The following is a 13,997-nucleotide window of genomic DNA, read 5'->3' as shown; positions in this document are numbered from 1 at the left end:
ACGATTTTAGTCATTTTAATCACATTGTCAAGCATTTGTGACAAAATATTCATAACCAAGGTCATGCGCTTGTGATGAAAACTATGCAGCACTATCGTCATCATGCTACAAGAAAGTTTGTAGCTCCCATGTGCCCAAATTACCACCTGTCACCTCAACAAGCAATGCATGTAAGATTCAAGATTTCATTACCACCACATCAGCACCAGCATTGGGGTAGCGTATCGCCCCTGACGATGAAACTCCCCATTCATCATCTCAAAATAAACTTGTTGTTGTTGTTTATTTTGATTTGTTTTACACGGATGCTTCGCACGATGCTGAGACTCCAGCACAGTAGATCACAAGATCCACTTCCTTGTGTAGAGTGCTCGTAACTCACGATTTGAGACGATCTTGACACAAAAAGGAACAAGCCCGTCCAGCCGGGACGACTCTATCGGCAGCGTCCTGGAGTGAAGCCACGGGTTCAGAAGCTCCCCAGCACATCTGGACTCGTGCAGAGGGATACCACCTCCTCTACATTTGATGACCCGGACGTGATTTGAACACCTGCTTTGGACCTGCTTCGAGATGGCCCTCCCCAGCGACAACTGCTACAGCTCGACGCTCAAGTACCGATTGCGGTGCACCCGCCCTCTCACCCACACCGTTTCATTTTTTCATTGGAACCCTCTTGGCTCATTCCACACTTGCCCACGCCACCCCGCTGCTGCTGGAACCACTGCCACAACTACAAGCCCTCCACCCCGCTACGACCATCCACTGTCCTCTTCGTGGTATCAACGCAGACCTCACCCCCAAGCACCGCTCCGCGTGTAAGGAGGGAATGATGTGGCGGCCAGTGGACGGCGACAACGTGCCACACTACTACCGCGCACAATGGCACAGGCCAATCAGTTCTAGCGGCAACATCTTGGAGTGAAGCCAAGGGTTGAGACACTCCCTAACACACCCAATACTCCAAGGCATTCCATCATTGCCGACCAGAACTCATGTAAAGGGGCACCATCTCCTCTTCAAGGGCATAGCTTTTCGTGCTGAGCACATGGTTGGTGAAAACCTCAAAAGCGGAGATTTCGGATAAATCCAACTTTTACCAGAGCATGACTTGTGGATTTTGTTTCAGACAAATCCGAAAACCCGGCACCCTAGCTATATCATATCTACATTACAGTGAACAGTCATATCACATCTGCATTGCAATGAACACATATACCATAATCTAAACATTAGGTTCTATTACCTGCAAGTGTCGTGTATTTACAGCTAACATGTAGCAGGTAATCTCGGTGATTAATGTCTTCAACCAATCGATGTCTTCAGCATTCATCACTTTGTATGTAACTGAATACTGTAAACATATTTTTTCTGTACGATGTATTAATTTTCGCGAATTTCGCGATGCTAAAAGATCGCGAAAAATTATACTCGCGAATAAAGAGGCACAGAACCTTGATAGAGTGATGCATTACCTTGATGCATTGACCAGATACACTCTTTCACAAAGCAACAAAAAGTACTAAAGACGCATATTCCTTTATTTTCATGTGTGTCCTACGTACTTTCTTAGAGCCAGTCCTGCTTGAACAAAGCCTGAATGAATAGTGGCGTCATGCACAAAGATTATACACACAAATGCACAAAGCTTTCCCAGAAAGCTGCAATCAACCATGCAACATGAATAGGTTTCAAGTCGCAGCACAGAGGTCCACTTTGACTTCAGAATGAGAGCAGTTCTTGTGCAGCATAGCTTTGATACATGGGATATAACTGAGTGAAATTTTCAGGGGTGATACCTTTTAAGAAGGAATCGACTGCTAGGTCGTTCAGGTGCTGTTCGCCTCTACAACTTGCTTTCAGACATGTCATGTAGCAAGCACTTTTGAAAGCAACGGGAAAAGCCCTCGAAGGCACGTGCCAACCAGACGCCTAACACAGCTTGACATTAATCCCGCAAAAGGAAGCTGCCCTGTAATCGCGAAATTAAATAGTGCGAACCACTTCGCAACCGACTGAATGAGCATTTTGCAAAATTTAATACATCGCGAATAAAAATACGTTTACAGTAACAGTGCCACAATCTCACACTATACCTGGTGGCTTTTTTACTGTGTCCTCAGTGTTATTTCGTTCTTGTTTCTGTGTCTGTTGGCGTTGCTGTGATGGACTTGCGACTTTCGCTGCTTGAAGCTGTGTAGGACTGCTTGAAATCTGTTTAAGAAAAATATCATTTCGAAACTGCTCATCATGCTGATTTTGATTTTTGCAAAGACAAACTACCACAAAATTTCTAGGAATTAAATAAATGGGAAAGTTCCATGAGCAATAACAAGAAACACTCAAACACATGACAGTGCAGAAAAGAAATGGACATCCTCCAGCGCAGATAAGAACATATGCAACACAGCTACAATAGACTGGTTAATTCAAACCCTGTAGGACTACAGATTCTTGCTTGAATTATTGAAAGTAAGTTTGAATTAGCAATATTTTGCCTACATATATGCTGCATGACAAAATTAAGGTGGACTCGCTCCTTAAGAAAGTCTATGGGGAATTTTTGTTCGCAGGGTTCCCGTAAGCCTCACTAAATTTCTACACAAAACAAGTACTCCAAATGTTCTCCTCGAGTGTATCTAGGGAATGACACATTTTGTAGGCCTCACGTGATCCGTTGATTTTTGGCGAATTAAAGTTTCTCAAATTTTCAATACAGGGGAGTCTATGGGGATGCAACAAAATCGCTTCTCTCGGCCCGCCCGCCCGTGATATTTGGGCCAAAATGATGTCGTTCCCTAGATTTGCAGCCTGGGAATTGATTGCAATCAACAAATTTGACAAGCTTACTGCAGTTCTCCAGATCCCTGCGAATGAAACTAATGGCTTTGTCGTTTGCTAGCACGTTCTGCACACTGGCGCCGATTATATTACTTCCTTAGAACGCGCGAGAAAAGAAAAGCGAATAAAGCAATTTGGGGACGGTGCAGCCAACCCTCTCCGGAAGTGAAAGTCAACTAGATCGCATGAGCCCTCCTTAATGTTCCTTGTGTATGTACCTGCACATGCAAAGCACATTTGTCAATGTTTCCTCTACTAAACACGTCTACCACGGTATCATCAATATCCTCACTTGAAGTTGAGGACGGTATTTCAATGTTTCCGATGCTCAACGATACACGTAGACGTAGGGACGCGCATTGAAAGCGCTCTTGCAACGAGTCTGCAGCGGAGCGTTCGGTTCATTTTTTATTTCCGCACATGCGCGCTACCCTTCTGCGCATGCGTCATGTCGGCTGTTGTCAAACATAGTTGTTTGACTACTTCCCAACCGGGTGGTAAATTCACAGTACAAAACTGTTTATTTAAAATAAGTCAAACGTTTTTGATTATGAGCATTAGTGAACATTCATACCCACGAAACCCACATGCAGAAGACCAACCATAAGGGGGTCAAGGGGGCTGACTCCCCCTAAAGTCACTGCATTGGGTAAAGTAGCACCATCCTTTCCCTTGGAGTAACAATGGCGGCCGCAGCACATGTTGGCATGCTAGAGGCGCCATTGTTGTTCCAACGTTACGGCGGCAAGGATCACAGGATGGCTGTACTTTCCTCGATCCAGTGACTGTAACTCGCCCCATCTACCTAGAAGGACAACCTTGTGAGCAATGAAGATTCACTAAGTCGCATTAATTCCGCAGTTGGAAGGGGGTGAAGAATATGATTAAGACTCCTCCCTGCTCCCCTCATGAACTATAACCTACGTTGTGTTTCGCCTTCTCAACAAGTTTCGGTGTTCTCTCTTCGGCTTTGCTTAGGGTAGTGGAGGCGTACGACGCATTCCGTATGGCAGCAGGACCTGAAATATGGACGTATCTACTATAGTGCTACTGTGTACAGTGTGAAAAGCAGCTCAATATTCTGGAATAAACAAAACGTAATTGACTGATAAATTTTATCTGTGGCACCTTGATCTTGTTAAATATAGAGGTACAAAGAAACGTTGCTGCACCTGTTACCCGTTACCCATACACGTTATCCAGGAAACTGTATCATCTAGATCACAGCACTGCACTCTTACGACAAAACTTCACCACATAGCACAGTGAAGGCCAACTGCTACACAGAATGATACTGTTAGTACTCGTGATTTGTGGAAAGCGCGGCGCGTATGCCGTTTTGTGACTATTAACATAACTGCATAAGTGTCACAAAAAGGCGTACGCCTCTCGTTTTTAACCAACCCCCGGCGGGCAGAACGATGACATTCGGATATGGTGGCGAGAGCGTGTGATGCGATGAAGTTCTGTTTTTAAGAGTGTCCGGTTTCACTGTATCTTTTATACCTGTAGTAAATGATGCTTTTTTTTAGTCAACCAAATAGCACAGTGGGAGAAGCATCATATTGTTTATGCGGGTACCGAAACAGTTAGGTTTAATCACTGTACAGTAGAATCTCGATGATAGGAATCTCACGCGGTAGCGGAAACAAATTGTATCATCCGAAATTCGTATTAAAATAATTAAACCAAAACAAAAATTGAGGCAAGAAAATAGACAGTGGCTGTTCATTTTCCATTACTGTCAGTGGAAAAGGTCAGTGGAAAAGGTCGGTGGAAAAGGTCGGTGGAAAAGGTCGGTGGAAAAGGTCGGTCGTAACGCTTTTGTGTCTTTGTTTTTGGCCAATGCTATCGAAATTCGCCAGATGATTCAAAAGGCCCCGACGACCCGCGAGTCGCGCGACAGTGTTCTAAAGCGAGCTTCTCGTAAAGCACGCAGGCGCTAGGTGAAGCCGACTTGCGGAATGGTGACGCCTATCGTTGCCAGTTGTTGTTTTATATTCCCTCCACGTGTTCTGGTCGCTGTTTTCGTAAGCCAGTGCGATATCACACAGCTTTGCGGTTTATTGTTGCGAGAGGGGTAACAAGGTCAAAACAGAGATAAGATGATAAGTAGAGCCTGGATTCGTGTGGTTTTAATAGTTGGCTTTTTAATACAGGAGCAGGAATTGGTAGTGCTTTGATAGTGCCTATAAATGCCTACTCCGCGTTAGTGCCTAAAACTTCAATGAAATATGGAAAAGTGCCTATAATGGCACATAAGATGTGACGATACTCCATTGTGCAGGAGCAATTGACATGGGTCATCTCCCACGTCATTTTGTTACATTTTGTTACCCACGTTACATGACTTGAAAGAAGCGACTATCTCAAAGGTACCGGAATGTAAACTGGGAATTGCAGATCGGATACTCGGAACAGTCGCTTGCTCGTTCTTTCTCTCCCTTCCAGAACTGTGCTGTTGTTGCGTGCTCCGCTATTATAAAATACAGGCACGTTTCAAAATGGTAGTGTCGAAATCTAGAACTCTCAGCGATATTTCGTGCTTTCATCTAAAAGAGCTTTTTAGTTTCCTTCTGTTGCTTTTCCTTTTTCTTTTTGTACAACAAATCTGACACACGGTAAAATGCTTGGAAGGGATGTGACGTACGAAGGTAGGTACAATCCCTACAGTTTGGCAAGCTAGGGATGCCGCCCCCCTTTCATGCAGTCAATGCCAGCAAGTCACACGAGCGAAAATAAAGCCCCGTTCAGTGTGAGGAGATTTGATCCCCTATATTTGCTGGCTGTTGCGAGCCTTGCGGTAATACCAAAAACGAAATCTAGAAGGTGGGGCCTAAAAAACTCGAAGACTAAGAAACTTGCGCGTTAGACTAACGCATTCGATGCTCGAAGTCCATCTCGCATATCGACAGTATGCTTGCCGCGGCACGACCTTCTGAAAAGTGTCGTGGAACGGTGGCAATGGCTGGAAGCCTTGTGGCTGTAGTAGGATGCATGAGTGTTACATTTCCTGCAGCAAAAAGGTCAGCGAAACAGTCACAACTCCCTTTTACGGTAATGTTCTTGGGAACGGAATTGAGTTACTCACTTTGATTTTGCGCTTTCAGTGCTACAGGTGAAAAAAACAAAAAAAAACGACAATCTATAGTGCCTATAATGCTATTTTTAGCATAGATTGAGAAGTTACCCGTCAAAAAGAACTCGTTACAAGTTAAGTTACCGTGTGCAAAATGTAACTAAGTTAATAACAAAGTTCTTCAGCATGAAATGTAACTCGTAGACACCGAGTTACTTAAAAAAAAAGAACGAGTTACTTAAAAAAAAAGAACGAGTTACTTCCAAGTTACTCAGGACACAACATAGCATTACGCAGGTGCAGCGCGCGTGAGCAGTTGAGTTAGATCTCGAGTTGCCTGCGGAGGAGCGCAACATGCTTAGATCGTTTTCGTTTATGTCCAACAATGGACCTCTCCCTGTTTGTAAACAAATGACGTCATAGTGTTCGACAGCGCCAAAATTTGGTAGAATTGAACTACGCTCGAAGCTAGAGGTGAACAAGGTCACGCCCGAAAGCTACGGTCTTGAGGGGGTTACGACATGGTCCCCTAAAGGGACGCGACCCTCGGTCCTACTTTTCTTTCAATGGGAGACAGCGAACAAGTGCCCATTCGTGGAACGCAGCCCTCCTTCCGATTTTTTTCGGTTTCAGTCTGTCTACCAATGTCATGATGACATTTCTCTGGCAGAGGTCTATTCGAACGCTTTGCACCTTACCCCCTGTGGGCGCACAATGGTTCAGCTTCATTTCAATGTCAGCGGATCTTACTTCCTGAATAAAACACCGTCATTGATTGAATATGACGTTTCATGGGAAAAAATACCATGAAGGAACCGGAGAGAAAGCAAGAAAATACGTGGACGTGAGTGAAAAGCGAGTTAAAAGTAACTTGGAACTTAAGTTACTTTGGCAAAGTTACCTGAAAAAGGAACGAGTTCCTCTCAAAGTTACCACGGCGCAAAAGTACCGAGTTAAGTTACAAGTTACCAAAAAAAGGAACTTAGTTACAGTAACGAGTTACTTGTAACGAGTTACCTCGAACTCAGATTTTTAGTGCCTAAACCGGAATTTTTAGTGTCTTATAGGCACCTAAAACAAGGTTTTTCCGTGCTTAAAAAATCCGGGCTCTAGTGATAAACTACCGGGCCTGTAATCCCCTTGATCCTGTAACCCCCTTGATCCTGCCTCCTCCACCACCAGAAAAGAACGAATCGTTGCTTGCATTGCGCAACGTGATGTAAGGAAGTTCGTGGTGAGTATCAACCTCCCTTTTCGAAAGGAGCAGCATGATCAGGCCCCCATAGCTCCCCCTCTTCGCGGCTCTAAAAAAAATGTTTGCACGTCATAAACACGTGGTATTAACGATGAAAGATGGAAGTCACTGAAAAGGTTAGCCAGGCTGTAGGAGTCGAACCCACATCTTCTGGATTACCTGTGTTTGTCCTTTCTATGTTGTTCCAGCCTCAGAACATCAGTTCTCTCACGAGGTATTACTCCGTCAGGCATCATAGTTGATACACATTGGCCGAAGGACATTGCGCGCTCCGCTATTGGTTGGCAAAGTTTCAAAAGAGCATTCTTTCGCGGGCTGCCTGTCTCAGCAGGGTTGCCAGATTGGGCTATAAACCGCCAAACTGGGCTACTTTTTGTGACAGTTGGCGGGGTGTTTTTCATCTTGGCTATTTTTGGGCTATTCCAGCGTTTCACGCCCACGTGCGCTCGGACGACAGTACACAACGATTGTCACCCCGGTCACCCCTCTTCTCTACACTCTATTAAAGCTTTTACGTTTTATAAGCACGTGGCAGGCACGCATTTGTGTTCCGGCACGTAATGCACTGCCGTCTGTTGAGACTGAAAAAAGTAATGATCCTATGCATTCCCAGGTCGGACGTGTTAATGAGCAGCAGAATAGATATGAACATACACGAAGACACATATGTCGGAACCATTTTTCGGAGTTCGGCGATCCTGTGGCGGACACAGGTGGTGATACTGCAGCGCAGGTTTTTATCGTGTACAATCAGAATTTCCAACTTCAAAGGAACCACTTCCCGTGCAACTTTGTTGCTCTTCTGAAAGTGCTGAGTTTGAATCGCGCGAACTCGAGAGAGTATGTAGTGCCTTGGGCTCGCTGGTGTTCCATTATTCAAAGCCCCAAAACTAATGCTGTTGGAATATTAAAGACTAACAGGTCTGTGCACACTTCATTAACACGGCAATGTTTCCGAAACTGTCAGGTCTCAGTCTATATAAACCGCCTTTGCTTGCACCACTTTCTAACGCGGCAGTCGAACGCGTATTCAGCCAAGTCACGTTGACGAAAAAAGACATTAGGAATAAGAATGACAACTTTATTTTATGAGACACGAGATGAGGCTTGAGAACATTCTTCACGTGAAATTCGCTCTGCGGACAAACAGACGTTTCTGTAAAGACTTAGTGGCCGCTCATAGTCACAGTTGCTTCGTGGCGCTAAGACGGAATAAACAAAATAAAATAAATATTTTGTGCCATCCGACGCCTTCATGAACAAGTTTGCAAGCGAACTAATGTATCCATAAACCAAGAGTTTATGCATATGCGCTTCTCATAACCCATGTTCTTCTTTGTTTTTGTTTTTTTGATTGCGTGTTAGCGCCGCGAAGCAACTGTGGCTATGAGCGGCGTACAGATGTGGACAGACGGAGAGAGGACAGCTGGAAGGAGTGGGGGACAGGGGGTTTAGTATGCGTCCTGGGCCGACTTCAGGGGGAACTGTGCCGACATTCGTCTGGAAAGTCTTCGGAAAACCCAGGGAAAACCTCAGACAGCACAGCCGGCGGTAGGATTCGAACCCACCGCCTCCCAGTCTACAGCACGACCTTGGTTACCACCAACGAGCGGACGCCATGCCGCTGGTTCATAACCCATGTGCAAGTTGCATCTTATGCTGTGTATAAACCTCTACCCGAGAAACGTCATCATGACGTTGGTAGACAGAATGAAACTGAAACAGATCGGAAGGGGAGAGCTACGCACGAATGGGCATTTGTTCGCTGCCTCCTATTGAAAGAAAACTAGGATCGAAGGTCGCGTCCCTTTCAGAGACCATCGTAATCCCCTCAAGACCGTGGCTTTCCGGCGCGACCTTGTTCGCCACTAGCTTTGAACGTAGTTCAACTATACCAAATTCGTGGCGCTGTGAAACACTATGACGTCATTTGTTTACAAACAGGTAGAGATCTATTCTCCCGGTTTTGTGAACAGAGTAACGAAAACGCTTTTGGCTATTTTTTCTTTTATGCGTTGGCTATGTTTGGGCTATTTTCTGAATCTGTTTTGGCGGGAGACGAGTTTGGTATCTGGCAACCCTGCCTGTCTGGCGGGCAGTACGAGGAGAGAAGGGAGAGAAGTGGCAGCGGGCAGCGGCGTCTCGACGATGTCAGTTGACACCACCGTATGATGGCATTGTTCAAAGAGAACTCCCAGATTTGTTAGTGTGTCAGGTGACTCAGCGCGTGTTGTGATGTTTCACGACACAAGTATCCTACGTACGAACAGTCTCTCGAGTTCAGAACTGGAATGCAGTGGTGAGCTGACGCCTGAGGAACACTTGTGAGCGCCGTCGCATTTTCAAATGCGACCATAACGGAGACAGGATTCGGTGTCCGTGCGACAAGCATTGCCCGCTTCGTTGAAACGGTTGAAACCTTCGCACTGCAACCAACGAAAGGAGATGCTCACCGTGAAATCGCATGCACTCGTGTGAGCGTCGCTCACTTCTGGGAGTAGTGTGTGTGAGTGTTTTTCGAGTTCGAACTTGGTCAACGAACGCAACGATTTGGACTCTGTACGCACGGTGAATATTTGTGTCAGACTATTGAATCAGTATAATGTTTCAAATAAATGTGTATTTTGTCAAAAATTTGCCTAGTTCTGGAATACGGAATAACGAGCGTCGGGCATGGAAACCAGTAAAAGCAAAAGCCGATGGTAGCCAGTACCAGGCTCCCACAGCTCCCCATAGAGCCCATAGTTTGAGATAATTCAGGCAACACTGGACATGCAACCAATGAAAATTAAGTATGATGCCTACCTTTCGGCCAATCAGGAGTCTCTCAGTTTGGCTCGCCTTTCGGCCCGGTACTGGCCAGTACTGGCTACCATCGGCTTTTACTTTTACTGGTTTTCATGCCCGACGCTTGTTATTCCGTATTCCAGAACAACTATGCAAATTTTTGACAAAATACACATTTATTTGAAACATCGTACTGATTCAATGGTCTGACACAAATATTCACCGTGCCTACAGAGTCCAAATCGTTGCGTTTGTTGACCAAGTTCGAACTCGAAAAACACGCACACTCTACTCCCAGAAGTGAGCGACGCTCACACGAGTGCACGCGATTTCACGGTGAGCATCTCCTTTCGTTGGTTGGAGTGCGAATGTTTCAACGAAGAGGGCAATGCTTGTCGCACATACACCGAATCCTGTTTCCGTTGTGACTGCATTTGAAAATGCGACGGCGCTCACAAGTGTTCCTCAGGCGTGAGCTCACCACTGCATTCCAGTTCTGAACTCGAGAGACTGTTCGTACGTAGGACACTTGTGTCGGGAAACATCACAACACGCGCTGAGTCACTTTGACACACGAACAAATCTGGGACTTCTCTTTGAACAATGCCATCATACCGTGGTGTCAACTGACACCGTCGAGACGCGAGACGCCGCTGCCACTTCTCTCCCTTCTCTTCTCGTAACTGCCCGCCAGACAGGCAGCCCGCGAAAGAATGCTCTTTTGAAACTTTGCCAACCAATAGCGGAGCGCGCAATGTCCTTCGGCCAATGGGTATCAACTATGATGCCTGACGGAGTTATACCACGTGTTTATGACGTGCAAACATTTTTTTAGAGCCGCGAAGAGGGGGAGCTGTGGGGGCCTGGCCAGTACCAGGCCGAATGGCGAGCCAAACTGAGAGACTCCTGATTGGCCGAATGGTAGGCATCATAGTTCATTTTCATTGGTTGCATGTCCAGTGTTGCCTGAATTATCCCAAACTATGGGCTCTATGGGGAGCTGTGGGAGCCTGGCATGACTGTCGCGTTCTCGCGTCACGGGGAAGGACCTCTGTCGCATCCTCGGCTCGTTCATATCATCCAGGGCTGCGGAGTTGGAATCATTCCAGATTTAGCAGAGCCCGGAATGGAATTGGAATGGAATGGCGGTAACTGTCGTAGGAATGGGAATGGAATGGTCTGGGTGTCCCGGTGGCAGTTTTGGTTTCAACGTGCTGGTTTCGGCTCTCGCACTTTTTGCACCGCACCTGCACACGGTCAAGAGTGAAACAACCTTGTCTGATATAGGCGACATAGGGCAAGATATAAGTGATATAGGACAGCTGTGGCGGAAACCTGTGTCATCTGACACGTTGCACAGAATTTTGTTTAACCCATCATTGTTCCGCTTATCCTATTGCATACTTAGAATTCTTGAATTTTCGTCTTCTCCTTCAAGCTCTGTGAACAACACGCTTTCTGCGGATATCGAACATTATCAGCGACTATTTATCAGTATTCTCTATGACCGACACATTCGTGTTTATAATTATGAACGCATCCTCAATAAACTTGGTTTGACAACCCTAGCACATCGTAGAACCTCAGATCACATTTTCCTGTGCAAAGTAGTTCATGTCATCTTAAGCTGCCTTTGGTCAATATTACTGCCCTTCACTTCAGTTATTTCTTCTATATTCAACCTTCATAATCTTCACATAATGTTCCACGTGCAGTGGGGTAGGGTATGGTGAAACACCCCGTCATCACTTATTGTTGTTGTTGTTGTGACGTTCACACTGACCACACCTTTATTTCATGTTTTACTCGATTGCTCACAGTTTAGCATATACCAACAGATTTCGTCATAGCCATAATGTACACACGTTTGCTCCTTATAACAACCTCAACCATCTTAGTTCTACTAACAGCTGTCAAGTTTTTAGGTTTTTATATCCTATACCCTTACCACATGATGTCACACACAAATCTTTGCTCCTCGTGTTGTTACTTTTTGTTTGTGTTTTTTATCTGTTGTAGTCTCTTATGCGGCGGACCATTTCCCTGACCTGTGATTGCTCGAGGCCTTGAATGTAGGCTTCGCCGCAACGCATGCGTGCGGCGATGGAAGCCCTCTTTACAGGTTCAAAATTTGGAACCCAAATGGAACCTTGAAGATGTCACTATTCATGCCCAAAAAATGACTCAAAAGTTTTGTCCTGGCAGAGGCAAGATGCCATTAGAGAACGAATGCAAAGCGCTGCTAGCAGAATATGTTGCACGCGCTTTTCGGTCCGGAATACACATGCTGTATGGGAGCCTTTTTAGGTGAAGCCTGCTTTACGTTTTATCCCTAATTCTTGGGCATGCTTAAATTTGAATCTTAAATGAGACGCAGCAAGAACCGGTTAGGCATAGGCTTTATTACTTCAGGTTTTCATTACTTCAGGTTTTCAACATGTTCAGGCAACAAGGATTGCCGCCTTTTGGACACAGTATGGCCACAAATACACATACATATAAAACAGTAGAGCTGTGCGAATAGCAAAATTTCCATTGTGAATCGAATCTGAATGACTTCTTCAGAAGGCAAATCAAATTTGAATAATCAGAAAAGGCCCCATTTGAATCATTTCAAATACCTCATGATGAAATATTTTGTGGTGTTGCGCTCATTCAATGATGTTCTGCTCCAAACTTATGATCCTTTTCATGCAGTGTAACATATTGTGAGAGAAGGGTCCCACCGTGTTGTGTATAGTAGGCTGCATAGATTGAGAAGTTACCCATCAAAAAGAACTCGTTACAAGTTACCGTGTGAAAAATGTAACTAGGTTAATAACGAAGTTCTTCACCCTGAAATGTAACTCACAGTTACTGAGTCACTGAAAAAAAAGAACGAGTTACTTCCAAGTTACTCAGGACACAAAATAGCATTATGCAGGTGCAGCGCGCGTGAGCAGTTGAGTTAGATCTCGAGTTGCCTGCGGAGGAGTGCAACACGCTTAGATTGTTTTCGTTTATGTCCAACAATAGACCTCTCTCTGTTTGTAACAAATGATGCAATACTGTTCCACAGCACCACAAATTTGTTAGAATTGAAGTACGCTCGAAGCTAGACGTGAACAAGGTCGGGCCCGAAAGCCACGGTCTTGAGAGGATTACGATGGTCCCTGAAAGGGACGCGACCTTCGGTCCTGCTTTTCTTTCAATGGGAGGCAGCAAAGAAGTGCCTGTTTGTGGAACCCAGCCCTCTACTTCCGATTTGTTTCGGTTTCAGTCTGTCTGCCAATGTCATGATGACGTTTCTCTGGTAGAGGTCTATTCGAACGCTTTGCATCTTACTCCCTGTGGGCGCACAATGGTTCAGCTTCATTTCAGTGGCAGCGGTTCTTACTTCCTGAATAAAATACTGTCATTGATTGAATATCACATTTTATGACAAAAAATGCCATGAAGGAACCGGAGAGGAAGGAAGAAAATATGTGGACGTGAGTAAAAGTGAGTTAAAAGTAACTTGGAACCTAACTTAAGTTACTTTGGCAAAATTACCTGAAAAAGGAACGAGTTCCTCTGAAAGTTACCACGGCGCAAAAGTACCGAGTTGAGTTACAAGCTACCAAAAAAAGGAACTTAGTTACAGTAACGAGTTACCTCAAACTCTGGTAGACTGCATTAGTGGGATGAACTGCATTAAAAGTTAGTCAGCATGATCCATGCAGCCTGCTTTGTGTGTATCTCCTCATTGCTATGTTTACATTGTGAATTTCCTGTACCTTTTTTTAGAAACTGTACATATTTCGATCTGTTACTGAACATAACTCTGAATGTTGGGGGTAAATTTACTGGAACATGCAGTTCACAGAGTACAGTGTTGAGCATAAGGTCACAGTAGTTGTTAATGTTAGTGACAGAATACTGTAAGCCGTGTAAAGTGGGCTTCACCTAACACCCGAGTGTAATGATGTGAAGCCGACTTGCTGTAACTGAGCCAAAAACAATGGTGGTAACGTGAAGTGGGCTTCATCTAACTCTTGGTTGCAATGAGGCAAAGCC

General features: G+C 45.0%; 1 protein-coding gene across 1 annotated transcript in view; it reads right to left on the bottom strand.

The window, feature by feature from the left end:
- LOC135385551 (DNA repair protein XRCC1-like) overlaps positions 1–13,997 on the bottom strand; it is a 314,938-nt gene that overhangs the window by 294,654 nt on the left and 6,287 nt on the right. The window contains exons 6-7 of the mRNA XM_064614927.1: positions 3,766–3,860; positions 2,097–2,214 (exon numbers count right to left, since the gene is read on the bottom strand). Coding sequence (XP_064470997.1) covers positions 2,097–2,214; positions 3,766–3,860 — 213 coding nt within the window. The remainder of the gene's footprint in view (positions 1–2,096; positions 2,215–3,765; positions 3,861–13,997) is intronic.

This window comes from Ornithodoros turicata, chromosome 2 (genome assembly GCF_037126465.1).
Source record: "Ornithodoros turicata isolate Travis chromosome 2, ASM3712646v1, whole genome shotgun sequence".
Lineage (NCBI taxonomy): Eukaryota > Metazoa > Arthropoda > Arachnida > Ixodida > Argasidae > Ornithodoros > Ornithodoros turicata.
This window is presented reverse-complemented; position numbering and strand designations above follow the sequence as displayed.